Source organism: Hippichthys cyanospilos, chromosome 7 (assembly GCF_059441005.1).
Source record: "Hippichthys cyanospilos isolate Australia breed blue-spotted pipefish chromosome 7, RoL_Hcya_1.0, whole genome shotgun sequence".
NCBI lineage: Eukaryota > Metazoa > Chordata > Actinopteri > Syngnathiformes > Syngnathidae > Hippichthys > Hippichthys cyanospilos.
This window is the reverse complement of record NC_142375.1, coordinates 19,584,226-19,612,180: the sequence shown is the minus strand read 5'-3', so window position 1 is coordinate 19,612,180 and position 27,955 is coordinate 19,584,226. Positions and strand designations below refer to the sequence as shown.

Below are 27,955 nucleotides of genomic sequence, written 5' to 3'. Positions count from 1 at the left end.
CTTTTAAGCGACTACGAAAAACGACAATGTCAAATTCCAACGTCTTGTTTGCGAAATGCTACGTGCAACATGTTTTTCTTTTAAATGCTAGAAATTGCGTTGTTTTTCTTCATAACTGTAGGGAATTTGAAAAATTTATTTGGGGTTTTACAGATGTGAGACAATTACTTACAGTCCTACTTAAGTAGACTTGAAGTAAAAAAAAAAATACCATCTCAAATGTAAATACGTTTTAATTTATATGCAATAGACTGTTTGAGCACTCTGAGTAAGGGACACACACAAATAGTTTTCCTTTTTTCAAGACAATATTTGTCGTAATGTGTTTGGTAAATCAGTAAAAAAACTATATATATATATATATATATATATATATATATATATATATATATATATATATATATATATATATATATACTGCTGTTTTTCTCTGAGATTTCGTTTCAAACATTTGTTTTACATTCAGCTATTTTTCAATAAATTAACACAATTCCTGTAATATTTAAACCCCGCCATCTTCCCCACTGTTATCTTATTTCATTCTATTATTTATAATTTTTTTGTATTTTGCACTTTGCGGGTTTGAAGAATAACCGTGCAACATAACATGAATCCATACTTTTATTTTGATGGTTCAGTGTGGCCGCCTTCTTACAATAAAACACATGTAGCCCGGGGAAGCTAGTCACACAAAATATTACCTTTCATTCTGATTTCTGTATGATTATTTGATTTCAGACTCTCAATTCACCCTTCCCAAGCAGGGTGAACTGGGTCAACCACATTTACAATTACAATACTGTAAATATAATAGCAAAACCATGTACACAAAGGCAAAACGGTTTTTGGCATACATGTGATACTGTCCTAAAACTTATGGCATTAAATTAGCAAGTACTGCATGAAAGTACGTGACATCCCACACCTTAAAAATAGCGATTCCACCATAATAGCATTCTAAGGTGAATATAAGAATTGAATGTTGGGAAAAGTCACACAAATACACACATGGAATATATGAGCTCTAAAAATGTCCATTAAAAGAGACGCTCATTAAATAACATCATTAGCATGTGTATAATTTAAGATGTGAGTTAAATAATGTTGCTTAAAGAATTACAACCACGCTACTGAGGGTCTATTGAAATGAGCTTGTCCTTTTCAACTTGGCAGATTATCTGTATTCAAATTGATCTCAGTACAAAAAATGCCAAAGCCGACTGTAATTGGTGAAAAGGTGTAATAGCGAGACCAAATATTTTTTTAAAAATCAAACACTTTAAACCCATATCAAAAGTATTTGAACACACATCATATCCAAATGCTACAAAAAAATACTTGGCGATAAGAGTCCCTAAACTTTAGGTGCATTTCAAAATCTGAACCTGTTAAACTTGAATTTGAAGGTGTTTTTCTGCACCAGAGACTGTATTGACAGTATTACACAAAAATATTCCAAAGGCCATTTTTTTATGGACACACACACAAAAAAAGAAAAAATATCTATTTCGCTAAAAACCAGTCTATTATCATTATTTTTGGTGCATTATATTCAGCTTAAAGTGACCACTGCAACCAGACTTGGTATTTTGATGGACGGTAATTTTTCGGGTAATCTTGTTTTAACTCATTCAATACCATTCATGGCTAAAGATTTCAAAGTCCTATCTTGATTGAGCTGCCAGCAAACGAGTTAGTGTGTTTAAAAGCGTTTGAATGTGTAATAACATGTTGTTTTTTTTTCGGAACATGGTTTCTCTAGGGCAGCATGGTGGAGGTGGTTAGCACGTTTGCCTCAGAAAACATAGGTCACGGGTTTGATTCCAGCTCTGGCCTTCCTGTGTGGACTTGGCATGTTCTCACCGTGCCTCGTTTTTTCCGGGTACTTCCGTTTCCTCCCACGTTCCAAAAAACATGCACCCTAGTGAGGAATAATGGATAAAAAGATGGACGGATAGTTTCCCTATATTGTGTATTTTCGCAATGTTCCCGTGACCAAAACCAGCTTGACACCCCTGATCCACAACCTAAAATACTCTAGTACCTAGGATGTGGTTTTTATAAATAGATCCTCTTCATTCTTGACCGTGATACACATATCGATGCGTGAGTTAGTGTCTGATAAGTCTTCATCGCCGACGCTGAAGCCAGACTCCTCCTCCACCTGCAGCAGCTCGTGCTTTCGCTTGTGCAGCCGGAGGCTCTGCGAGCGGCTGAAGCCGCGGCCGCACACGTTGCAGCTGTACGGCCTCTCGCCCGTGTGAAGCCTCAAGTGGTTCTTGAGACTGGATGATCGCGTGAACGTTTTGTCGCACTCGGGGCAGTTCAGCTTCTCCCCGAAATGGGTTTTTTCGTGCTCCCGCAAGCGTCCCGACTGGTTGAAGCTGCGCTCGCACAGGGTGCAGTGATACGGTTTCTCGCCCGTGTGCGTCAGCCGGTGTCGGTTCATGGCGCCCGAGTGGGCGAAGCACTTGCCGCACTCGGGGCAGGCGAAAGGCTTCTCCCCCGTGTGGACCTTTTGGTGGCCCTTGAGCTGACCCTTTTGAGTGAACTGCTTCCCACAAAGGGTGCACTGGTAGGGTTTCTCGCCAGAGTGGATCCGCATGTGGATTTGCAGCGCCGACATTTTGTGGCAGTCCCTCCCGCACAGGCCGCAGCAGTACGAGCTTGTGACCCGGCTGTTGCTACGCTGATCTTTAACCGGGGAAGTCTGAGAGATGATTTTGTCGCAGGCTGATGTATCATCACGGACCCTTGGAGGTGCTGCGGGAACACCAAAGAAAGGGTTAAAATATTTTCACGTGAAATTTCTAGTCAGTCAATACCAACGTTGCATTCCATTTTTTTTTTGCTGCCTGTTAACTGTGATTCTAGAATTTTATACGAGCACCACTAGTGATACCCAGGCACCCTCTAGTGGCACACAAAAGAATGGCAGATTACATAAGCATATTTCAATTGTATTTAACTTTCAAGTACAATAAAGTTTCAATTATTTATTTATTTATTTTTTACAATACCATACCTACAAACGGTTATCCTGTGTAGGTTTTAAATAATCATTACGGACAGTTTGAAACTATATGTTGGTGGCTTATAATATTTATGGATAGTCTATTAATTGAGCCAAACTATCTGCTCCTACATTTGGCAATTTGATGAATATAAACATTGGACTTGTTCACAAATCTGTTGGTTGATAATAAATCAATTCAAAATTGTGTTAACTTGTTACATTTATTTACATTTTCAGTTATCTTCACGAGAGATTTTCCCTGACCTCAGGAACACTCTGCACCTTTTGCTAATGTTTGAATGCAAAGAAGTGAAATATGACATTTGTTATTTTGAAAATTTGGGTGACTTTGTTTACAGTAGGAAACTTTAGGGAGCTATTTAGTTATTTAAGTTTTTACTTCATGAGAGCTCCCTGTTCAAATTTTACAAACAAGAATGAAGAATTTCTTTTAATTTACATTAAAAGAAAAAAGAAAATCAACATTATGCAAATCAGAAAAAAACAATACTGGAATTATCATTTTATTTGAAATTTGTATTTTGATTCATTTCCATCTCCAAGTTTTATAACGTATGAAGAATGTGGTTCCTTGTCTGCTCAAGATGTCAAGTTTCTTGAGATCAACTCTGTTGCGAATTGAGTGATAGAAAAAAAATGACTAGGCCATTAAAAAGACAACCGAGGTTTTGCAGAAAAAAGCTTACTGTTCATAACATCACCATCATCTTGTAATTCTTTCTTCACTGAAGGTGGATTTCTGTCATCAGGAGGACATTCTGTTGCCAAAGCTTCATCTGGTCGAAAAAAGGAAAACATAAAGCAATCCATGTAAATTGAAATCATCCCACATGAATCTGGAAATGTGACGTTTCATGTATATGTACCGCACAAAGGTTCTTCCTCTTCCTCCTCTTTCACCACTACGCTCATGTGCGGACTAGAAACTTCCTTCTCTGGCTCGTTAGGATTATTTTCAGCCTCAGCTGCTTGGTCACAGTTAACATCCTCTGAAGAGGAGGAAGAAGAAGAGGAGGAGGATGATGATAAAGTGGAAGAGGTGGGAAATCTTGGAGCAGCCTGAATGTCAGACACCTTAAAGACAAAAAAAAAAAGTAGGTTATTCATTCAAAATGGCTAATTATCAACAACCTTTTTAACATATTGTGTCATAAAACATTAACTGTTGCATTGATAAAGCTAGGATTTGTCAAGATTATTCTTGTATTTGACTGGTGACTAATATTGACTTTCTTTTACTTCAGGCATGTTTGGTAGAATTTGATGAAGTAGTTTTACCCCCCTCCGGCTAAATAAATAAATACATCAGTCTATCTACGTGGCCCAGTAAAAAAATTACCTGCAAACCACTATCAGGCCATAAACCAGTGTCCTGTGTATCACAATTTTCCATTAATAAATCAAGAAATTATAGTCAAATGGCCATCGACACTCGTAATGGATTCAAAAAAAAAAAAAAAAAAAAAGTCTGATTTTCAGCTTCTCACCTCGGTGCTGATGTTATTGGTTTCCGGGTCTCTTTCAGACGATTCTCGCGTTACAGTCTCAACCACGGGTGCTCCGTTTTTAATCTGCGCGCAAGACTTTCGGTGGTTCCTCAGGGTCCCGGCCAAGGAAAAGTGTCTCCCGCAGTCGCCACAGGTGTACGGCTTCTCCCCCGTGTGGATTCTGGTGTGCCTTCGCAGCTCCCCGGGCGCGACGAATGACTTGTCGCACTGCGTGCAGCTGTAAGGCTTCTCGCCTCTGTGTGTGCGCATATGTGTCGTCAGCGTCCACTGTTGCGCAAAGGTCTTGCCGCAGTCCAAGCAGTGGTAGGGCGTGATCCCGGTGTGGAGGCGCTCGTGCCGCACCAGCGTGCCCGACAAGGCAAATCTTTTGTCGCAGAAGGAGCATTGATAGGGCCGCTCGCCCGTGTGAGTTCTTTGGTGGTCCCGCAGCTCGGCGGCAGAGTTGCAACTCTTGTCGCAGTCCGAGCAAGGGAACTTCTTTCTGGTGAAGCCGGCGACCACCTCGGAGTGCATGGCGTCCAGGTGTGTCTTGAGGTGCCAGTGGCGGGAGAAGCTCTTCAGACACAGAGAGCAGTGGTACGGTCTCTCCCCTGTGTGCGTCCTCCGGTGGAGTCGCAGTTCCCCCTGACTGGCGAAGCGTTTCTCGCAGAAAGTGCACGGGAAAGGTTTTTCCCCCGTGTGGACCCTCTCGTGGATCATGAGCAGACCCTTCTCTGGAAATCTCTTGTCGCACATGGAGCATGGAAAAGGCCTCTCTCCTGAATGTGTCCGCAAGTGGCGCTGGAGTTTAGAGGCGTAAGGAAAGTCTTTCCCGCACACGGAGCAGGTGTGGAACGAGGCCAACTTTTCATTCTCACGCTGAGTGACCGTCGTGGAGGAGGGTTCCGTGGCTCCGCTGCCCGGGATGGCGCTCTCTCCTGTTTGAAAAAAAGAAGAAAAACTTGTTATTGGGCAAAATAAAGGTAAGAACTACCACTTGATCAATTTTTGCCTTTTAATCACAAGCAAGCTTCAGATATGCTACTACTCAAGTAAAACCAGTGCGCATTGAGTGTAAATAATTCATTTTGAGAATAATAAGATTGAAAATGTCTTCATTCTTGTGTGCGTGAAGAATCACTGAATGTTGAGGGTCGAATTATACAATCCATGTTAACAAACTCCAGTATGAAATTGATCCAACAATGTAATTGACTTACGGAGATCAGATAAATCCACTTCTTCCCCATCAGAATTGATCAGGCAACCGATATCTTGCGGCTGCTGCTCCTCCTCTTCAGTCATATTGATCACAGATGGTCCGAAGCAGTCAGGACTCTTGGAGCCCATCTGTGTCACAGATCAAGTGATAATTAAAAAAGGAACTGCTTAATTGGGTGAAATGTTTTTTTGAATGGAACTTTTACAATAAGGTGCACTGAAAGTCACTATCATCTATGTAAGCAAGTGTATTGTGTTCAAAATTATGATATACACGTGCAGGTTTTTTTTTTAAACATATTCCCTCATCGACAAACTCAACTCACACACTGCAACACAGGTATGTTGTGTCATGCCACTTCTGTAGGCTATCAAATTTAAAAACAAAAAACGATCTGAAATTAAAACAAGAACGTAGATTTATTCACAACACATCATGGAACATACAGGAAAAATATTTGAAGATATTACGAGAACACAAATATTTTAAAAAAGAGTTAACTTTTTAATCACTGTGTTGTTAAATAACAAAAACTAAAAAAACAAGAGTGATTTAAAAAAACTAAACAATAATACATTTTATGTTTAGCATTATAAAAAATAACAGCATATAAGTGAACAAAAACCAAAGAATCAATAATTTATATAGAAAAAAAACATTTAAAATGAATAATCAACCTAAAAACTAATTAAAACAAGCTGAACTCCATTAACAAAAATCAAAATAAAACAAGAACCCAACACTGAAAAGTTCAAAACTATTATAACCCTGACTGGGGCTGTCTACAGTTACACAGGAAAAGTGCAATATTATTTATAGATTCCATGCACAAAACACTTTTGTTTTGCTGAAATATTTAAGACTCTTTCTATATAAACAGTAAGCAGATGACTCAAGTTTTGTTCTAAAAAATTTAGTGAACAATTCTTTGCTGAGATCTTTCCAACTCATAGGAGTTTTATATCAAAATGCTGCCAAGCAAACATGTTATGCAGTTGTGCATTGGGCTTTACACAATTAACCACTTCATTTTAGAACGATGAGGAAAAACTAAAGTAATGCATTTATATTTTTGGTATAACATATGAAAAAGGTGCATCCTGGCAGGCCCATTCCTAACCACTGCCTCCTTGCTGGAAGTCATCCATTGTGAGGCTCAAGGACACCTCAACAGGGAGGATGCTTTGTTTGGAAGGGGGTGTGAATCTAGCCGGGCCTTCACAGGAAATTATCCTTTTACTTTGATTTGGGGAAGTATTAACAAGATTAACAAGTGTCGGTGTGGCGTGCGGTAATTCGGCATTCTATTCTAGCCAAATGGATGCTTTTCCAAAGCCATTTCATGGAGTTGCACTGCTAGCTTAGTAGCGTTAGCCCATAGGAAATTGTTTTATTTGGGCAGCATTCGGCTCCACAGCATATTATGTTTCTTATTGCTAACTCGCGCTTTGTACAAATGCATTTCAAGTTATTTTCATTTATAAAATATGTTAAGGCACTGCTTGGTTTTAATTCCGTAAATTAGCAATTAGCTCTGCGATTAGCGATCGAGGCGACAGTAGCTAATTAGTAAAAACTCTTTCAGGGTTGACAATTATACGAGCTCAAAAGAAGATTGGCAACAAATAATGAAAACAAACCTCGTCGACTTTGTCTTCCTTGTCTAACAAAAGACATGGACATCGGACCTACACCAACCTGAGCGTAAATGTTTTCCCCCAGGTTACAAAAAAGTAGATCCCAACAAAAAGGTTTCATTGAGAGTACCGCATAATTCTTCTACTTTTTTCTTGCATTTCCTCCGTCCATGGTAACACGAGTGTAACGTGTCCAATTGGGTCTTTACTTTGTTGGCATTGTTCAACTTGATCAAATCTGACGTTTAGATCTTCCCGTTTCTTGTCGCTTCGTCCTACAGTAGGGAACTTCCGGCTATTTTTTTTTTATAGCACAATAAAAGTAAGCTTTGTTTTGTTTTATCGTTGAAGATGTTTTACCTAAACGCCAAGTTAACCAATACGACTGTACTTATGTTTTGAAATGTAATCCGCACAGTGACGTTATTTTGTGTAAATTAGCGTGCGGATCTTTCGGACCATAAGTGCAACTTTAGAGTTTCCGGTTTGAAATCACAATAAAAGTTTATGTTGTTTTAAGTACAGTAAGTGTTATAAATGTTTGCGTCACGAGCCACATTGTAGTTCTGAATTAGTTAGCAAAACTGTTCGCCAAAGATTAAGATTAAAATTGTGTTTAGTTGATAAAAAAAAATGTAGTAATTTGGGTCCTTGGAGAATAGCACTAGCTAAGGTGCGGCTCAAATTGGGCGTGGCTAAACGCGTGACACCGCCCACTAATGCCTACACAGGGCGTTGTGGGCGGCATCGCACGGTGGAAAGTGGTTGTCTCCCAGCTGAGAGGCTGTGAGTTCGATCCCCCGACTATCAATACCATGTCAAGGTGTCCCTTAAGCAAGACATTGAACCCCCAATTGCTCCTGATGCAGCGTCATCAGTAGGTAAATGACTAGTCAGTGTAAAGCGCTTTGAGTACCCAAGGTAGAAAAGCGCTGTGTAAGTGAAAGTCAATTTACCATAAGCAAACTTCCTTGGCGTCCTTAATGAGGCACCATCTTATTTTTATTCTCTTATGATTTTTTTTTTCTAAAACTGACTGCACTGTCCGAAATAATAAGTGTTCGGGACATGTGTACTACGGCTCCGAGCCAAGTCATTTATATGCGGATGGCATCTTTTGACCACAACCTTTGGTTATGTCAATGTCAATGCGAAAATTTAGATTTTTTTATGATTAATGGGCTTTTAGTAAGTTGGAAATGGTTCCCAAGGTGAATTGAATGAGCTAAAATATTTAAATTTCAAGTGGGAACGGTAAAGGCGATCTTTGAGATAAACCGTGAATATTTGGAATGAGAAATATACTACTTCCCAAGGCAATATTTTTACTAATATGTAAAATGATCTGAATAGAATGAGTTATTTTGAAGAAGAAACATGTAAAATTCATTGTCAGTTTTCACAATTTAGGATATTCGTGGGTCACTTGATGTGCAAGTTAAGTAGCACACTGAGCAGTGATGAATTGCTATTTCCGCACGACCGCTTCCACGTGGAGGTGTTTTGACCCCCACGCACCGAGGAAGAACGCGGTGAGGAAGAGGAAGATGACACGCTGGCGTCGACGAGCACTTGGGAGAGCAGCACACGAATTCATGTCGACGCCTTTCCTCTCTTTCGCAGTTTTCGTTTCAGAGCTCGTGAATGCAAGACGCACACAGAGTGGACTATGACGTCACATGTCGGCGGCGGCTCGGTCTCTCCCAAGGTACGTGCTAGCTTCGTGGCTAACAACAAAAACAATAATAATTCAAACTCGGGTATTAGGTTCCCTTTGACAAAAAGTTAAGCTCATGACAATACGGCGAATTTTGCGGAAGTAGCTTACGAGCTAACTAGCTAAAACTTTTAACACGTATCGAATACGTTCGAAGTACTGTTAACGTAAATAACACATGACCTACGTCACAGATAAACATATTTGCCCTCATTTAGTTTCAACGCCATTTCGATGACGTTTGGCTCGTGTTATACTGCAATATGCTTTCCTCCTATTTCTTTCTTATGTGACATTAAACGACTATTGTCTCAGTAAGATATTACATTGTTTTAGTGTACATGTACATCAACTGTATAAATTGCAAATCCAAAGTGAAAACCGCCTCACAAAAAAGAAATAAAATCAAGACACCACTTAAAATGTCCAAAATTATTCAAGTTTTTACAAGTGTAGATGACTATTGCTGTAGTAGTGACAAGAGTAAATTCAGGAATTTATGTAGGAACATCCCCTTGTTCTTATAACGCTACAGAATAGTGTAGGAAGGGCACATGGCAAACTACATAAAGCTTCAATCACTACATTATCTTCAAACCGGATGCAAACCAAAATAGAATCAAACCAAGAGATAACGAAACCTTGACTTGCAACGTGAAGCAAAAATGTAATTGAAAGAGCGACTGCTCGTAACGTTACGTAGTAAGGGTAACTATTAAAGTAAGTAAATGTATCTAACCGGTGATGTCATTTCCCCATTTTCATTCTGTACTTTCTGCCCCAGATGCATGAATGGAATTCTCCTCCCGGCACCCTGGAAGCAAGTCAAGAGGAGCCCTCCTCCACACAGTCTTTCAAGAGCGACCAAATCTCAGAGCAAGATTTCTCCTGCCACTGCTGCTTCGATGTTCTGGTGAACCCCACCACCTTGACCTGCGGCCACAACTACTGCCGCCACTGTCTGGCCCTGTGGTGGGATTCCTATTGCAAAAACGAGTGTCCCGAGTGCCGTCAGAGGTGGGAGGGCTTCCCTAAAGTCAACATACTGCTCAGGTAGGATTTTTCACAAAGGAGTTTACATCGGTGAATGTTTGTTTCGGCCTTCATACGATGATGCACATTCACTTTCATGCTTGTGTTCACATGATGGGCTCCTGACCTGCCAGAGAGGCAACTGACAAGTTGTTTAGCGATGTTGTGCGACGGAGGCGAGCAGAGATTCAAGATGACCCCAAAATAACCCGAATTTTACTGGCCTTTGAGAAGTACGAAGTTTCCTGTTGATGGTACTTATGTTGACCACCTTTCCAAATTAGAACGTGTTTGTATATTTAGGTATGGCGACAATCTGGGCAAGCCAAGGACCAAGCAGCACAAAGTTTTGGGCTTCATTTTTGCTGCAGTCTTCGCTGTGCTCTTGTGTGTGACGGTATGTTCAAACTGTTTTTCTCACTTGACTTCATATTATATTACTTAACTATATGTAATACGGCCAAAAGAGGATTGTTGAACTACAAATGAAATGTGAAGTTGAAGGAAACGATCGTCTCACTAAAAAAGATAACAAATAAAGCATTACATCACAATGTCACCCCTACTTCCGGCAGTAATCTTTTTCACACCTTCTCTGCAGCAGCATGGGTTTCCTATAAGTCATATTAGATAGATAGATAGATAGATAGATAGATAGATAGATAGATAGATAGATAGATAGATAGATAGATAGATAGATAGATAGATAGATAGATAGATAGATAGATAGATAGATAGATAGATAGATAGATAGATAGATAGATAGATAGATAGATAGATAGATAGATAGATAGATAGATAGATAGATAGATAGATAGATAGATAGATAGATAGATAGATAGATAGATAGATAGATAGATAGATAGATAGATAGATAGATAGATAGATAGATAGATAGATAGATAGATAGATAGATAGATAGATAGATAGATAGATAGATAGATAGATAGATAGATAGATAGATAGATAGATAGATAGATAGATAGATAGATAGATAGATAGATAGATAGATAGATAGATAGATAGATAGATAGATAGATAGATAGATAGATAGATAGATAGATAGATAGATAGATAGATAGATAGATAGATAGATAGATAGATAGATAGATAGATAGATAGATAGATAGATAGATAGATAGATAGATAGATAGATAGATAGATAGATAGATAGATAGATAGATAGATAGATAGATAGATAGATAGATAGATAGATAGATAGATAGATAGATAGATAGATAGATAGATAGATAGATAGATAGATAGATAGATAGATAGATAGATAGATAGATAGATAGATAGATAGATAGATAGATAGATAGATAGATAGATAGATAGATAGATAGATAGATAGATAGATAGATAGATAGATAGATAGATAGATAGATAGATAGATAGATAGATAGATAGATAGATAGATAGATAGATAGATAGATAGATAGATAGATAGATAGATAGATAGATAGATAGATAGATAGATAGATAGATAGATAGATAGATAGATAGATAGATAGATAGATAGATAGATAGATAGATAGATAGATAGATAGATAGATAGATAGATAGATAGATAGATAGATAGATAGATAGATAGATAGATAGATAGATAGATAGATAGATAGATAGATAGATAGATAGATAGATAGATAGATAGATAGATAGATAGATAGATAGATAGATAGATAGATAGATAGATAGATAGATAGATAGATAGATAGATAGATAGATAGATAGATAGATAGATAGATAGATAGATAGATAGATAGATAGATAGATAGATAGATAGATAGATAGATAGATAGATAGATAGATAGATAGATAGATAGATAGATAGATAGATAGATAGATAGATAGATAGATAGATAGATAGATAGATAGATAGATAGATACTTTATTCATCCCCGTAGGGAAATTCACATTTCCAGCAGTATCCTCAAGTCGAGATATAAAATATGAGAAATAAAATACACAAGATACACATAAGTCCAGTACAGAAGTATACTTTAAATTGTAGGAGCGAACTTCCTGACATGGATCATTTTGGTGGTAACACAAACAACACATAACATACCCTATTTATAGATGGGGTAGTTTAAAGAAAATAAAACAACAGCATCAATTTAGCGAAAGCCTTGAGGTCAAAAGTAAATGACGCCTTATTTACCTAATAGTTGAAACTCATAAAGATTATTATTATTTTATATACTTGCTTTTATTGCTATTATTGCACTGAGGTAAAGAAGAAAATCATAAACCAACATCTGTTGGAAAAATCCTGTTTTTTCCTAAAATCATTCAGCCCAAGGGCGTTATATTTTAGACGAAAAAATACTTTGGTTACTGAGCTACTTTGGATTTGCTTTTTTCTCATTCTGCATAAACTTAACTGTTACCATGTGTCATCCATTGCATGTATACATTCTTGGTAGCTGCAACAGATGAATGATATTTCAATTACCGGTAATTTCAATCAAGAAAATTGACAAATAAATTGAATTGTGAGCATGATCAAGGAACATATTAACCTTGTAAGTCAAATTACTACTCTATAATCATTTTTGCAGCACATAACTCATTCTGTAGCAGTGAATTATCATGTTTCATGTATATCTTGCCAATTTCACATTTAAGGTCAGCTCCAGTGTGTGTGTGTATGTAGTATGTCTAAACATGGCAACATGGTCTTCCTTTTGTTGACACTCAAAATGACTGAAACTATTACATCACCTGTATTGCCAGGTGTCTTTGCTGTTGTATCAGTGGAGCAGCAGCCATGAAGTGGAACAAGCGAACCCGTTGTTCAGTCAGTCTACGTCGCCATGGACGCCAGAGGAAATGGTTGCCTGGCTGGAGCACTTCGGATTGGACCTGTCCAGCAATTCTTTCCAGTCAGGCAGCATCAGTGATAGGTACAGTAGATATAGAAAATCTACCTCTGTTGAACTCCGATTTTTTTATGATAGCAATGACAACAAGGATGTACTAGAGCTGAAATGTGTTCTAACTTGACTGACTTTTAGATTACTGATGATGCTGGGGAACAAGGAATTATTGAAGCCGCCTTACCACATCCAGAATCAGGCTTACCGTCACGCCATTCTGACCGAACTGTACAGACTTCAAGGCCTTGAGCCTAAACCTCAGAACTTGTGGGAATACAAGGCAAGCACTTAAAATAATCTTAACTCAGGTTACGATAGATTTGATGTTCGTAGCTTTCTGTGGCAGTGAATGATGCATTGCCAGCCCAGTAAAAATAGATTTTTGATACCTGTAGTCAATGTCAGTAAATGATTACCGTATTTTCCGCACTATAAGGCGCACCTAAAAGCCTTATTTTTTTTTAAAAAGCTGGTGGTGCGCCTTATATATGAATCAATATTGAGATTGGGATTCGTAGATGGGGAATGAACTGATAAAGTAAGGTTTACTTGTTTCTTTTGTGTGTTTACAGTTGAACAAGGTTGCTCATATTGACATTGAGTTATTATGCTATTGAGAGTTTGGACTTATTATTTGAGTTTTATTATTGTTATTACTTTGATTATTACTATAATGTGATTGAAAAAGTTTGAAAATATGTCATTGATTGAGGGTGCGCCTTATAATCCGGTGCGCCTTATAGTGCGGAAATTACGGTAATATGATTCTTGCCATTTTCCTTTTATGTTCAGGCCCACAAATATTAAACTAATGTATGCCAAAATATTGTAAATTGTAACTTCTAAATTGTAAGTTGGTTTAGACTCTTGTAAGTAGGGCCTGACCAATAGTGATTTTTAATGTAGATTTTGGCAGAAAAAAAAAAAAGATTGCCCATTAATTGACCGACTACTAAAAACAATTTGGTGAATATAATGACATTTGTTTTCTTCCAGTGCATTTCAGTGGCCATTTGTGGATTTTCACTGGCCTGATACCTATAAGTTCCTTTTCGGTTCCCAGAATGTATGCTCAATGCATTTAATTCATAATGTTACATAGCCATTAATCCTTGCCATGTGCGTTTATGTTACCAGTAGTTGAATGTGTGTTGCATTTTTAACACCTTAATACTTTATATATGTTGTACTATGTTCGTGTTTTATTATGTTTTTCATTTTTCTAAGTAAACTGACTAGGTTGTGTGTAAACTAATGACTGACATCCAGGTCAATCTTATGCACAATTTCCTTTGGTTGCGTTTAAAAATCAAGATTTGCTTTGATTTGTTATGGTATGGATTTATGTAAAACAATGACAACAGTGTTTTCGTTGATTCATGAAGTGCAATAATCACTCAATTTAATTTTAGTTTCCTTCTTAGTGAAGACATCACTGGTCAACATCTTCTTTGCTCTTTTCCACCAGGCGGCCAATTCAGGAAAGTCTCTATTTCTGCTGTATGGCTTGAAGCGCTCCCCTCGCCTAACGCTCTTCTACTTGTACTTATTTGACTATTCGAAAACCTTCCTGCCTTTCCTGCACACCTGCTGCCCATCCGTCGCGCTTGCTACTCAACCGGTAGAGAGCCAGCCATCAAACGCACAGGTGAAGCTTTCCCAAACTAGACTCAAATTTTTTTATTTATTTTTTTACATCCGTGATGTGACAACAGAATGTTCTCGCTCCTTAGATGGAACCCAACTGGCAACAGTGGAGTGAGTTTATGGTCAAGTACTTCTTACTCCCATACCAGCTGATAGCGGAGTTTGCTTGGGACTGGATGTCCGTCCACTACTGGACTTCTTGCATCGTCATTGTCCATGCTGTGCTGCTGTCAATGTTGGAGTGCTGCTCGCTGTGGAGAGTCTGCACCACGGCGAGAATCAGGTAAGCTGCCTAGTAGAAGTCTGCCAAAAAAGATTCTTATTTACATCGATTCAACATAGAAATAAAATATCCCAAATTTGATTGAATGGCAGCTTCTGTGTGACTACGGCGGATGTACAATGTCAAGGAAATGACGATGGAATCACGTCACGCACCAACGGCGTTCTGCAAAGGCCAACTTCAAAATAAACCGCCTAAATAATACTTGGCAATGGCTGAAATATGCTTTTATTTGGAAGTTTGCCTTTGCAGCAGTGATTGCTACTGGCAAACTTTACTCCTCCTCACGTTCATATTTATTTTCATCACATCATGTCTACCAACAACACACCACCATTAAAGAAAGTATTAAATCGCTGAATAAGTGCACAATTTCCGCCAATGAAAAATTATATTAAATCGATCTAAAAGTATGCTAAGAAACCGCTAGTCAATTATGCTGTCAACAAATCTGCCCAAGTGAAGCCCCTATTATACAAAAAATTGTAAAGCTTTTTTTATTTTTTAAATACAGTAATCACTTGTTTCCATGTTATTAGGACAATCCCCAGTATGATGTGGAATCACGTGTGGACGATCTTATCTCAGGGACTCGCCTTTTGCCTCATGTGGCCTCTGGTGCCCCAGCTGGTCTGCAACTGCCTGTTCTACTGGGCCCTCTACATCAGCCCCCTCATGAACATAGACCTGTTGGTGAGGCAACTTCGACAGCCCAGAACGGCGGTGCAGTAATGCGGGCCGCGCGCTGAGAAATGCAGCAACGTCTGCTCGATTAGGTTTTCCCGCGTTTAAACGCACATCCAGCCGGTTTATTCGCTTCGAGAAGTTCTGCAGTATCTTCGCCATCTCCGATATGGACCATGACATAGAAGGATTACGCCAGAGCTGCGCATTCGCAAACCATGTTGCCTATACGGACGAGCCTAAGAATTCTCGTTTCTCAGATACAAGTTGAACTTCTTCAAGGCAAACAGGTTTGTTTACATACGTTCTAATTTTGGTTATTTAACATCTTTTTTTTATGAACTGTTTCTCCACATTCATTGTACCTTATTTAACTGCATGTTCTTAGCAATGTACATGTAAAATTTGAGATGTTTGTTTGAACACACATCAAGAAAACTGCCAACAGCACAATTTAAGGACGAACATTCCATTATAATTTAGATTTAGCTTCTATTTAATGAAGCTTTGCACATTTTTTAAATGAATGCAGAAAAATGTGTGTATCTGATTTCACACAAGCCTTTTTGGAGGTCAACTTGTGTTATTTGCACTCAAATGTTCAACACTGTGATTTTTACTTTTTACCGTTTTTGTTGTTTATTGATAATAAAGAGATATTGTACATGATATAAAACATAGAATTGCTTTTTTTTTTGGTCTGTGTGTTTAAATTTTATACAGAGGGTTCACAAAGTGTCTTATGGTTAAGAAAAAAAATCATGTCAACATGTCTTTTGTTATGTGAGATTATTCAAATTTGGAATTACATTGTAGTTGTGTAATTTACTTGTTGCCTCTTGATAGGTTGCCTCCAACACTACAACAAAAGTGACACAGTCACTTGGATGGTTTATTGAAACAAGTCAAGTATGTCTAGCTCATTTTTATCATGGACCACATTTTAGTCATAGTTTCTGTCAGAGGGACAGAATAACTAAAGTCAAATTTTCAAGTTCGTCACGCACATAGTTTTGAAATCGGGCCGGCAAAAACTTCAAGAGAGATTGGAAATAAGGAAGTGCTTGTTTTTTTTTCCTTGTCAAATTTGAAAAGTTGAAGAGAATTTTTCAGACAAGTTTGGTATTTTAGCCAGAAATTTGAGGTTGAATCAGCATTTGGCAGGCCACATAAAACGATGCAGCAGTCTTGAGTTTGACACCGGTGAGATAAGAGGACTCAGAAAAATTTGAAGGCTGACCGAGAAACAACAGGGTTAAGTGGAAAAAGCTTCGATGCAGGAATACGTGTTGGATAAAAGACGTAGACCACCAAATTGAAAAAAAAAAGTCACCCTACAAAAACATGTAAGATTTTTCTCAGATAATTCTAAAATTTGCTTTTGTAACTATAAAAAATGTAGACGGCGTATATATTTTTCCATCAATATTTTGTTCTATTTGATATAAATCTTTTTTCTGTTTTTGCTTACTGACAACCAAATTTAATAAATGTCAATTCTTCGTTGAACAAACCCGTTATCGCCCATTCGACGGCATCCAGCCTTCAAATGGGTCAAATAGTGACGTCACTACAACGAAGGAACCGTCTTTCAAGACCACGTAAATTCCAACACGCATTTGTCGCAAGGCCGTAACATCAGTTGATATTTAGAACTTAGCCAACTACTTAATTCAATATATGTACATTTCAAACATAATGTGCGTGTTTAAATGCATTTTTATATCACTGTGAGAGCGATCTAACACCAAGTGTTTTTTGTAGATGGTCCCTAATATCATTGTTGCGGAAGTGGAAAGTCTACGTGGGGAAGAAAGGTTGGTGGACGATGTTTGAGAAGCTTTCACACTGTCCACGCGTAAATCCGTTCTAACGTAGATCCTCGAGCGGTGAATTCTCCTCACATATCCAACCGACGTGGGATAAATGGAGATGCCGAACCGCCACAGAGGCGTATAAAACAAAATGGGACGAGTAGGAGCCGCCGACGGGCTGTAATGCTGCGGCGAGCTCCGCTGGCTCTCCGGCAGGTGCTGAGTCTGATGGCCCGGAGACCGGCTCTCCTGTGCGGGGCCATTACGCTCGGAGTTCTGCTCGTACTGGCCGTCAGGTTCACGTGCAGGTAGGCACAAAACACAGCAGCGTTCGCATTGTGTTCGATTTAGCGTCTTTTAATCCAATTACTGGAGTGTCTTGTTTTACGAGTTGAATTCCTTCCACGACCGCACTCTTATCCCACAACACTCGAATGTCAAAACAGCCTCATCCGATGAGATAAATGGGAACTTTTTCTTCTATTCCAGCCCCACAAAACATTCTGTAACGAGTTATTTAAGTCATTTGCAACGAGGTATTTAAGTCAATTGCATTCGAGGATGAAAATACAGTACAATATGCAGACTCTATATTTGAAGATTTATTGAAAGAATGTGACTACAATATATGCGATGGGTTGTTTGTTGCCAAGAATAAAGAATATACGCCTGTTAATTTAGTTGTATTTTTCTTCTGCTTGTCCTACTACCAACCGTGTTCATATACTGTATATAGGCGCTTCAACTAACACTTATTTTCAACGATCAATTAGGGCTGTCACTAATGAATATTTCATAATTGATTATTCAATCTATTATCCCGGTAATTAACCAAAAAATTAGATCAAGTTTTATTTTAGAGTTATTCTCAGCTAAAACGTTTATTCTTATATTGGGTACTATGTAAAGGTGAGAGGCTGAAATTCTGAGGATTTCAACGATTATAAATCAAACCATGAATCAAAACGACCAATTGTCATGTGGTTATCCATTAATTTGAAAATGGACTAATTGTTAATTAATCGATGAACCTTTTCTGCTCTAAATCTACTGGTTCTCAAGCAAGACAGCAACTGTTTTAAAAAGCAAATTTGACTTGTGTTTTTATCAGTAGTCGTGCAAAGAATGTTGTGGCAGCAGCTCAACCACCGCTGCGCTTTTTCTCCCCTGAATCCCCAGTAATGGACCTCTACTTGGGTCAGCTCGATCAGGTAATATGACGAATTGACTACTTGTATTCTCAGGTATGACTACTTTGCAGTAATCGCCATTTACCTTCCTCCCCGCTAGGTGGAGCGTCTCAGGAGTGTGGCCGAGGTGTCTTTTGTCTTCTTCTACGCTCCGTGGTGCGCCCATTCCATGGCCGCCAGAGAAGAAGTGCAACTGGTGGCCAAGAAACTGGCCAAACAGGTATCAAGAAACTACCTACTCGCACAACGTTGAAACCACCTCTCACTCGACTGAACTTCCAAAAATGAAAAAAAATGCTCCTCAAAAATGGATGCCACGTTTTCTATCCGTGGTAATACAGTTCTTTTTTTTTTTTTTTTTTGAACCCACAGGTACAGTTTGTTGCCATAAATTGCTGGTGGAGTCAAGGCAAATGCAGGAAGGTCAACCACTTCTTCAAGTATCCCACCATCCACCTCTTTTACCAACGGTCAGGAAAAACTCTTATACTAAGTCGTACTTCTTGTAGGGAATGTATTCTTATTATAAAAAATAACTGTCACATCATTAATTACCCTGCATTTATCTAACATTTTGTCTTGACTGTCAATGTATTTAGTTTATTTAACCTACCCTAATAGCCAAGGTTGTTATAATTAATGAAAAACGTAAAACTAAAATTGCAAACAAAAAATGAAAATGCTTAAAAACCGTAACCCTGAAACTTTTCTGAAACCAATTATAGTGGAAATGTTTTACGTTTTCATCTTTAGTTAATATGAAGTTTAATCGACAATTCGATTACCAAATTAATCAATGACGTATTTTCTTTGAGAGTCGATGAATTCTTCTGATTTTCAAATCGTCCAAATGCTTAGATTTTCAGCCTCTCAGAGTCAAAACTTTACTCAAATTTCTTTCGACCGATATAAATCAAACTAAAATATTGTCATATATATGCTCTTATATTATAAAACGATTATCGCCATGTTTTATCGATTTTCTGACATTCTAACCGGCAATCAAATTATGAATCGTATCGCCTGCAATTCTTTGCTTTTCTTGTCATGACCTTTGCTGATCTCTTACCAAACGCACTTCTGCCATCTAGTGGCCGTTTTTATATCTTGAAAAAGTCTTTTGAGCAACGCGCTTTGGAGTAGAGATGAATCAGAAGCTAGAGATGATTATGGTGCAAAAAAAATAATTTCCCTTCTTTATACGGGATTGTGAGGGAATGTAAATTAATCGAACCACATTTTTATACGGGATTGTGAGTGAAAGAGTAAAAAAATATTTAAAAGACAAGTGTAAACTTTCTGATCTATTATAAAAATGCTCACACTATGTTGGCATTATTGTGAAAATTCAATGACTCTGTCATCATACCTGACCAAATCAATTTCCTGTGTTAGGTTCGGGCCTATCGAGTACAAGGGTCCGTTGGTGGCAGCCTACGTGGAAAACTTTGTCCTCAGAGTGATCACACCACTCACATACCTCCCATCAAAAGAGACACTGAGGGACTTCCTCTCCTGTCACGAGGTACAGAGGGCATCATCTGTCACTTTCTTTTCTTTTTTTTTAAGAATAAAGATGTTGGTTCTTAACTCTATGTCTGTTTCCCAGCCGCGTGTAGTGGGCTTCTTCCAGTTTAATGTTTCCCCTCAGCCGCCAGGCTACGTCACATTTCTCGCCTCGGCCCTGCAAGCCCTAAAAAGAGGTAACGAGATCATTTTTAGCGCCTGGATTGTTGCTCACTGCGGAATACTCATTCCCGGTGTCGCATTCAGATTTTCGGGGCGTGGTCCGGTTTGGGGTGGTCACCAACAAACAGGTGGCGGACGCCATCTCCTTGAAAGAGCATGAAAGCGTTTACCTCCACAGAAGATTTAACTCTTCTTTGGTGAGCCAAGAAATCCCTTTGTTTTGTAATCTTATTTGAGATCTACACTTGTTTGGTCAAATATTTTTCAAGGTTTTGTTCCGAACATTTTATTTAATTTTAATAAGAACAAAATCCTGAAAAATACAATTCTAAACTAGCTGTGCTGAAAAATCCCAAACTATGACCGCACAAATGTGTTTTGACGCCAAATAACAGTTTTGTGGTCGTGCTTTTCAGATTTTTCCCCGGGAACGCAACTTCACATCCCGTGCCATATGTAGCTGGGTGTTCGAACATCATGAGAGTGTCCTGCAGTGGCTGCAGCCGCCCGGGACCAAGTCTCGCCTCCTTGACCAGGAACTGAGCAAAGGAGCCGCCCTGTTACTTTTCGTGCCGTATGATCCCCTCGTCTCCGAGTCCGACAACCTCCTGCGGCAGGTGGGCACTCCCTCAAGATGCGCTCACAGATGAAATAGACCGAAAAGCAAACGTGTTAAAAATTCTCAGTTTCAAACTCCCAATGTTTACAAACATTTTCCAACCAATTTTAGATCAACAAAAAAAGTCCTGCATAATTCAAGCCACCATTGTAAATGAATGAAAATACTGTGCGAAATTATATGTTACAATTGTGATTGATAATGCTTCTGATATACTCAGAAATGAGCAAGCTGGAACACGTTTCATGGTTTCCCCTATTTTCTAAATCCAGCTGTTCACTTGAAAAAGTTGAATTTCATATCTTGTCATAAATTTACTAAGAAATATTAATCTAGTTCATTTGGGCAACAGTTTTTTTTCACAGAATATTTTTTACTGCAATTTCCTGTGAAATGACAGCGCATCCTGTTCTAACTTTATTTTTGTTACATCTTATTTTTTGCTATAAAAACTATACAATTAATTACTTCAAAAAGTAGTATTTGTTCGCATGTTAGTTTTTGGAAAGAGACATATTAAAAAATATTAGTAAGTGAAAAAAAAAAAAGTTTCCGTTTGTTCTTCTGTCTTGCAAAGCAAACGGAAGTCATATGCTGATTCTTTGCACATCTATAGATTGAAGCAGAAATAATTTGGAATCAAAAATTGTTTTTAATAGAATTTTGGATGGAATCGGAGACCCAAGAATCGTATCGAATGTAGATACAAAGACTCCCACCCCTACTATTAAAAATGTGCACTACTGCCTATCGTTATGTCTGTATTATACTGCCCCCAGGTGGCCAAAGCCTGCACAGCAGCGTGAGCAAAACTGTCCATCGAAGGAGAAAGTTACATCTGTTTAATTCTATTGAAATGTCTTAATTTTATAAAATACCCCAATGAAGCCATTTACTTCAAGCCTAGTTAAATGAAGCTTTGACGTCTGTGTGTGTTTTTTCATCACTGGCAGTAAATTATACATATTTTTTTGCTCTAGGTTGCAGACGTTGCTTTGCGTTACCACTCCTGCGACATGCAGAACAAACAGCAGACATCCAATGTGGCGTGCTGCCACTCCGTCCTCGTCGCCAACTCCACCGTGTTCTGCGAGGTGTGCCCCACGTCGTCGGGACGCTGCCCGTCGCGTCCCGCGCTGCGGTCCGCGCACAAGCTCTGCTGCCTTCACCTTCACTGTCGCAGCTTCGTGCTCAGCTACAGCCCGCTGAGCCAACATAGTGCCTGCTGTGGGAAAGTTCATCCTCAGCTTAGTGAAAACTCCCAAACCAAAGAACCACCCCAAACTTCCTCACCTTCCGCCGTCACGTCTTTGCCCGACGCCCTCAAGGGGCTCCGCTGTCAGACCAACAAGACGCTCAGGTTCTACATGCTGGACCTGGACCTCAACTGGCCGCTGGCTGTGAGGCTGGGGGCGCGGAGAAATGAAAGCTCTTCCTCATGGCGCCACAGGGAAGACGGCATGCACGGCGATGGCTCCTTTGTGGCCATCGTCAACTTGAAGGACGAGGTGCACTACGTGCTGCAGCGCAGCCCCGCCGACACACTCACCCAGTCTCTGGGTAAGCCCGTGTTGTAGTAGTCAATGTTAGGTAATGAAATAAGTCCAACTAAATTGGGAAAAAAACGTTTTTTTTTCTTTTCTCCTAAATAACAATAGATTTAAAACAGTGGTTCTCAACCTTTTTTCATTGATGTACCCCGTGAAATATCTTTTTGGCCGAGTACCCCTTAACCAGCGCAAAGCATTTTGGGTCTAAAAAAAAAAAAGACTTAAAACATCCCATCATTGTCTGATTTATTCAACTTTTTAGACCCTTTCATACTTCATATGTATTGGTCCACAAAATAATAATCAACCTAAAGTGTCCTTTTGGATCATTGAAGAAATCTGTTTTCAAAAAGAAACATCTCAATTATTTATAAATATTTTTCCACAAAGAAATAATCCATATAAAGTGTCTGACCTATTAATAAATAAATATTTGTCCACAGGAAAATATTAAACATAAAGCGTCTTGTTTTGGGGTTACAGCACAAATCTCTTCACAAAAATAAATCATTAACTTAATTATTAATTAAAAAAAAAAATCAAAGTGTCACACCTGTTTTCAAAAGTAATTATAAATGAAAATTGTCCGCTGAAAAATATTCAACATAATGTGTCCTGTTTTGGGATAACAGTCGAAATCTCTTCGCAAAAGTAAATCATTAACTTAATTATAAATAAATATTTGCTCCCCAAAAAATAGTCAACATAAAGTGTCAGACCTGTTCCAAAAAATACAAAACAAAAAACAATCCAAATAAATATTTGTACACAGAAAAACATTAAACCTAAAGTGTCCTTTTGGATCGTAGAAGAAATCTGTTTTCAAAAAGAAATATCTCAATTATTTATAAATGTTTTTCCACAAAAAAATAATCAGTATAAAGTGTCTGACCTGTTAATAAATAAATATTTGTCCACAGGAAAATATTAAACCTAAAGCGTCTCGTTTGGGGGTTACAGCACAGATCTTTTCACAAAAATAAATCATTAATTATTAATAAAAAAAAAAATCAACATAAAGTGTCAGACCTGTTTTCAAAAGTAATTATAAATTAATATCGTTGACTGAAAAATATTCAACATAAAGTGCCCTGTTTTATGATTACAGTAGAAATCTCTTCACAAAAGTAAATCATTAACTTAATTATAAATAAATATTTGCTCCCCAAAACATAAAGTGTAAAAAAAAAACAACATTCCAAATAAATATTAGTACACAGAAAAATATTAAACAAAGTGTCCTGTTTTGGGGTTACAGTAGAGATCTCTTCACAAAAATAAATCATTAACTTAATTTATAAATAAATATTTGTCTCTGTCTCTTCTACAAAAGTAGAACAAAAGTATTTGACATCATCATTCCCTTGACCTTTTGCAAAGTTCCCGCCATGCTTTATGTCCTGCAGCCTCCAACAAGATAACGTCTGTGATTGTGTGTTCATGTTTCTTCCAGAGGCCTTCATCATGAACTTCAGCGCCCCCTACAGCCTCCTACGCAGACACTTGGTGGGCGAGGATCCTAGAGAACCGCATGCCCCCAACCAGGACCAGCAGCGGTCTGAACCCCCGCGGCCGCTCATCACCGAGCTGACCACGTCCTCCTTCCTTCCCTGCGTCATGGACGTCGAAAAGGTGCCGCCACACCCCCCTCTGATCCCAGATCAGTTTGAGCCCAACCCCCCCAAATTGCCTGTTGCAGGACGTGCTGCTTTTCTACTACACCCAGTGGTGCGGCTTCTGCTCCGTTCTCAGCCACGTCCTCATCCAGCTGGCTCAGCTGCTGCAGCGAGACAGCGGCGTCATTATCGCCAGGTATGGAATTAATTACATTCAAAATTAAAAAAAAATATAACCCTCCACACCCTACCGAGTCAAAGGTTTCTTTATTTGCTGTACGCAGGGTGAACGTTGCGCGCAACGACCTCCCGTGGGAATTCATGGTGGATCGTGTTCCCTCCTTTCTTTTCTTCCCAAGGGACAGGTGAGAGGAATCTCTCTGTTCACGGAGAGAATACGAATGCTTGTCTCTCATCACTTATATGAAGTAGAATTGCTCATTCCACACCTCAGAAAAAAATAGGTAGTCCAATAGCACGAGTGTGAATGTCGAGAATAATTTATGAATGCAGATAGATTGATTAAAATGCAGAGAAAAGGAGAAACAAAATACAGTAATCCCTCGTCCGTCCGTCCCCAATCCCCCCGTGAGAAGTAAAAAAAACAAACACAAGTAGTGCCCCCCCCATGGAATTTTCATGCATGTGTTCATGCGGGTACCTGGATTTTTTTTTATTATGAAAAGTCTTCATATGATACATATTTAAGACAAATATTACTCCAGTACATCTATTTACTTAAATCTTAAATTATTAAACCGTGGTTAGAATCACTGTTTACATTTGAATTGAATAGGACACTCAAACACTCTTCAGGAGGTAGATGGGCACTCCTACAAGACACGTGATTGGCTCCCGGCACGACCGTCAACCAATGAGGGCAGGAGTTGTAATCTACAGCTTCCGCTCGTTAGGTAGAGCAAGAGAGCAGTGCCGATCTCAATCATAAAACACACACGCTAGATAAACGCAAGGAGGAGGAGGATTGAAAATCTCTTACCTAGAATTTTTTTGTAATAAATTGAATTTCAGGTGTAAACTGATTATCATGTTTGGTCAGCGATAGGTTTAGTAGCTTAGTAAATATGCGTACTGCAGAAGTTGGTATTTCTGTCAAATGATACAATACAGTAATAATAATAATATTAAAAGTAATTCTCCAGCCCAAGTCCGTGTTGACGGACTCTCGTTTGCCCTTTTCGGGTGAACACAGGGCAAACGAGAGTGCGTCAACGGATAGCGTACAAGCAATCTCATTGGATACTAAGCTGTCAATCAAAGTGCTTTTACAAGCTCTGATTGGCTGGTTTTGTGGCACAAACGTAACGCGTGAGCAGAACTGAGCGAGCGAGAGCTCAATGTTGAGCAAACGCGAAGTTGAGCGAGGGAGGGAGGAGTATCGCGAGCGAGAGCGAGATGTTGAGCGAGAGAGGGCTATCCCGAGCGAGCAAAAAGGAGTTTTGAGCGAGCAATTTCTTTTTCTGTGGTCAAACTCCATCGGCGCGCGCTCAAACTCTTATCATGACGCGCTCAATCGTTCTTTTTTCTTGCTCTCAAAATCTGTTTTCGCTCGCTCGGTTTGATTTTCTCCGCTCCCAATTTTTTTTTCGCGCGCTCGTAATTGTGGCACAAATATAACGCCATCATTTTCTTGCTTGTTTGTTCGCGCTCCAAGAAAAGACCTCAGCGTGAAATTTCCAGCTGATCTTCCCATCACTCTTCCAAACCTCCTCCGCTTCATCCTCAAGCATGCCCGCTCCACTCTCGACGCGGGCCGAGCGCCCTCATCCGGCGGCGCCGGCGGCGCCGGCGTCCTCCGCACGGAGTTGGACGACCTCCGCCGCGAGGTACGGACGCTGCAGCGCGCCCGCGAGCTGCTCTCCCGGCAACTGGCGCAACTTTGGCGCGACAACCGGCAGCTGCGCTTGAACGCTCGCGGTCTGGAAGCCGAGAACGCCGAGCTGAAGCGCGAGCAACGCGAACTGGAGGAGCGGAGGCGGGAGAAGGGCCGGCAGCTGGCCGAGGCGCTGCGGCGCCTGCGGGAGCTGGCCGACGCCTCCGAGAAAGTGCTCCAGCAAAACGCCATGCTCAGGATGGTGCTCAAGGCCTTGAAGGAAAACGCCAAGGCTAAAGCCAAACGGGAGGCGGAGGAGAAGGCGCGAGCGGGCACGGAGACCCAACAGGCGGGAAGTCGCGTGACTTCCTGACGTTTGCTGCGGGAGGCCGCCGCGCCGTCGTGTGAACGGACTTAAACTGTGCGTAACTGCGCCATGTAAAACAAAGATCATCATGTTAAAATATCCACCCAAACAAAAAGCTAAAGGCCTTTAAAGAGAAAAAGGAAGAATGCTCGTTTTTATCAGAATAGTGACCGGATTTTCGGAATTCCCCTTAAAAGTAGAATTATGACTTTATTCTCAAGATTCTCATTTTTCAGTCAGAATTATGACTTTAAGTTCCGACTATTCTCAAGAACTCTCAGTTCAGAAGACCACCTTTTGACTTAATCGGAATTCTCACTTTAAATTCAGTCTCACGTCTCAGGATTTTCACAGAATACCGAATCCTTAAAAATAAAGTCAGAATTCTTACTTTAAGTATAGATGTACATACAGTGAGAATAAGTCATCATCCTAACTTTACTCAGAACTCTCTTCAAAGTAGTCTCAATTCTAAGAAAGAAGTCTGACTTTAAAAAGAATTAAGAACTTAAAAAGAATAAAGTCAGAATTTTGATTTTGTGAGAATTCTATGAATAATGAAAATTATGTCGTTCTTTATTATGACAATAGTGAGAAAAAACAAGATACATTTCTGAATTCTGGCTTCAGAGTACTTTAAAGTCCATTTTCGGGACTTTTAGAACTTTCAGACAGGCCCTTTGTTCTAAAGTTAAGCAAATGTAACCATTTTATTTTTAATTTCACAAGGTGTACTGTATTTTTATTTTGTCAGAAATGGGACCACACCCCTCCCCACACCTGTTATCAGCAGGTAATTATTTCAGTGTGGTGCCTTTGTGCTAAGAGCGTTTTTTGTTCAGCAGAGAGCGCCATTTTGTGGCCATTTGATGTGAGCGAGCTACCCGATTGCTTCCCTTAACGCTTCTAATTATCATAACCCCGGAAATCAACGAATCATTTGAAATCAAGAGACTGATTTAAATGACACAATTCTTGCACTTTTTTGGTGTACTTTTTGTTTTCATCCAGCGTGGTGAAATTTAACGACGACAGTGCCAATTTCTCTTGCGCAGTGAGCGACAACTAGACATGATTTATAAAGATTTTTTTTTTTGTTCCAAAGGTGATCCAGTTGATCTATATTTGTACAATTTGAATCACTATAATGTTATTTCTATTTTGCGATTCAGGTATTGAGATGCTGCAATTGTATATGTGTGACATACTGTATTGAACCGTTTTATAGCGATTAAATTTTTTTTGTCTTTGCTATGCTCTGTGTGCGTGTTTGTGTGTCTGTGTCACTAGCTTGGAGTTATTATCACCCAACTTTGGCTGACATTGAAAAGGTCATCACATCATCATATATAAATATATATTTACTTCAACCCCTCAAAATGTTCAAAGAAAAATATTACCGTTTGGACAGACTTGCAAATGTCATAATCTGGCTGCTAGCGCCTCTCAGTGGTTTGGGGATGTCAACACAAAAATTTCTATTGCACCCCATTCACGATTTGCCTTTGAGTGCATTTATGCAAAAATGGGGGGAAATGCATGTTAAAATATCGGGTTTTCAATATGTCCAAAATTGACGGTATTTCCAATTTTGAATGGCAGTAAATGAGCCTGAAATGGGCTAAATTTGACACCTATAAGGTGTACC

At 39.2% G+C, this 27,955-nt stretch overlaps 3 protein-coding genes across 7 annotated transcripts; 2 read left to right on the top strand and 1 right to left on the bottom strand.

The window, feature by feature from the left end:
* Positions 1-603: 603 nt before the first annotated feature.
* LOC148421483 (uncharacterized) lies at positions 604-7,869 on the bottom strand. The gene is made up of 6 exons (XM_088420345.1): positions 7,387-7,869; positions 5,745-5,874; positions 4,525-5,462; positions 3,904-4,111; positions 3,724-3,813; positions 604-2,763 (listed from the first exon to the last, which is right to left on the bottom strand). Exons 2-6 carry the CDS (start codon positions 5,872-5,874, stop codon positions 2,045-2,047), a joined length of 2,085 nt encoding a protein of 694 aa, XP_088276471.1. The 5' UTR covers positions 7,387-7,869; the 3' UTR covers positions 604-2,044.
* Positions 7,807-16,256, top strand: LOC148421482 (bifunctional apoptosis regulator-like). Of its 3 annotated transcripts, XM_088420347.1 has the most exons (11): positions 7,807-8,264; positions 8,794-8,915; positions 9,007-9,091; positions 9,885-10,153; positions 10,267-10,365; positions 10,436-10,529; positions 12,872-13,041; positions 13,153-13,294; positions 14,483-14,662; positions 14,748-14,944; positions 15,484-16,256. In XM_088420347.1, exons 3-11 carry the CDS (start codon positions 9,053-9,055, stop codon positions 15,674-15,676), a joined length of 1,383 nt encoding a protein of 460 aa, XP_088276473.1. In that variant the 5' UTR covers positions 7,807-8,264; positions 8,794-8,915; positions 9,007-9,052; the 3' UTR covers positions 15,677-16,256. The 3 variants fall into 3 exon arrangements, with proteins under 3 accessions (XP_088276473.1, XP_088276474.1, XP_088276472.1); XM_088420348.1 differs by lacking the exon at positions 7,807-8,264 and having other exon boundaries at positions 8,351-8,915; XM_088420346.1 differs by lacking the exons at positions 7,807-8,264; positions 8,794-8,915 and having other exon boundaries at positions 8,924-9,091.
* Positions 16,257-17,444: 1,188 nt separating this feature from the next.
* txndc11 (thioredoxin domain containing 11) lies at positions 17,445-27,561 on the top strand. Of its 3 annotated transcripts, none has more exons than XM_088418666.1 (13): positions 17,445-17,750; positions 18,557-18,653; positions 18,733-18,852; positions 19,005-19,102; positions 20,028-20,157; positions 20,242-20,335; positions 20,406-20,518; positions 20,738-20,938; positions 21,921-22,500; positions 23,944-24,122; positions 24,190-24,302; positions 24,391-24,471; positions 25,782-27,561. In XM_088418666.1, exons 1-13 carry the CDS (start codon positions 17,626-17,628, stop codon positions 26,311-26,313), a joined length of 2,463 nt encoding a protein of 820 aa, XP_088274792.1. In that variant the 5' UTR covers positions 17,445-17,625; the 3' UTR covers positions 26,314-27,561. The 3 variants fall into 3 exon arrangements, with proteins under 3 accessions (XP_088274792.1, XP_088274791.1, XP_088274793.1); XM_088418665.1 differs by having other exon boundaries at positions 18,554-18,653; XM_088418667.1 differs by having other exon boundaries at positions 17,643-17,750; positions 18,622-18,653.
* Positions 27,562-27,955: the final 394 nt, after the last annotated feature.

What these genes read in the sequence shown, in the direction of transcription:
- LOC148421482 (XM_088420347.1), top strand. Translation starts at nt 9,053, where the DNA reads ATGACGTCACATGTCGGCGGCGGCTCGGTCTCTCCCAAG. An exon ending in GCGGCTCGGTCTCTCCCAAG is followed by an intron (nt 9,092 to 9,884) that starts GTACGTGCTAGC and finishes TTTCTGCCCCAG; the next exon opens with ATGCATGAATGGAATTCTCC. An exon ending in TGCACCACGGCGAGAATCAG is followed by an intron (nt 14,945 to 15,483) that starts GTAAGCTGCCTA and finishes CCATGTTATTAG; the next exon opens with GACAATCCCCAGTATGATGT.
- LOC148421483 (XM_088420345.1), bottom strand. Translation starts at nt 5,874, where the DNA reads ATGGGCTCCAAGAGTCCTGACTGCTTCGGACCATCTGTGATCAATATG. An exon ending in AGTGGATTTATCTGATCTCC is followed by an intron (nt 5,463 to 5,744) that starts GTAAGTCAATTA and finishes TTTTTCAAACAG; the next exon opens with GAGAGAGCGCCATCCCGGGC. An exon ending in TGATGGTGATGTTATGAACA is followed by an intron (nt 2,764 to 3,723) that starts GTAAGCTTTTTT and finishes GTGTTCCCGCAG; the next exon opens with CACCTCCAAGGGTCCGTGAT.
- txndc11 (XM_088418665.1), top strand. Translation starts at nt 17,626, where the DNA reads ATGCTGCGGCGAGCTCCGCTGGCTCTCCGGCAGGTGCTGAGTCTGATG. An exon ending in CCGACAACCTCCTGCGGCAG is followed by an intron (nt 20,939 to 21,920) that starts GTGGGCACTCCC and finishes TTTTTGCTCTAG; the next exon opens with GTTGCAGACGTTGCTTTGCG. An exon ending in GCGTCATGGACGTCGAAAAG is followed by an intron (nt 24,123 to 24,189) that starts GTGCCGCCACAC and finishes TGCCTGTTGCAG; the next exon opens with GACGTGCTGCTTTTCTACTA.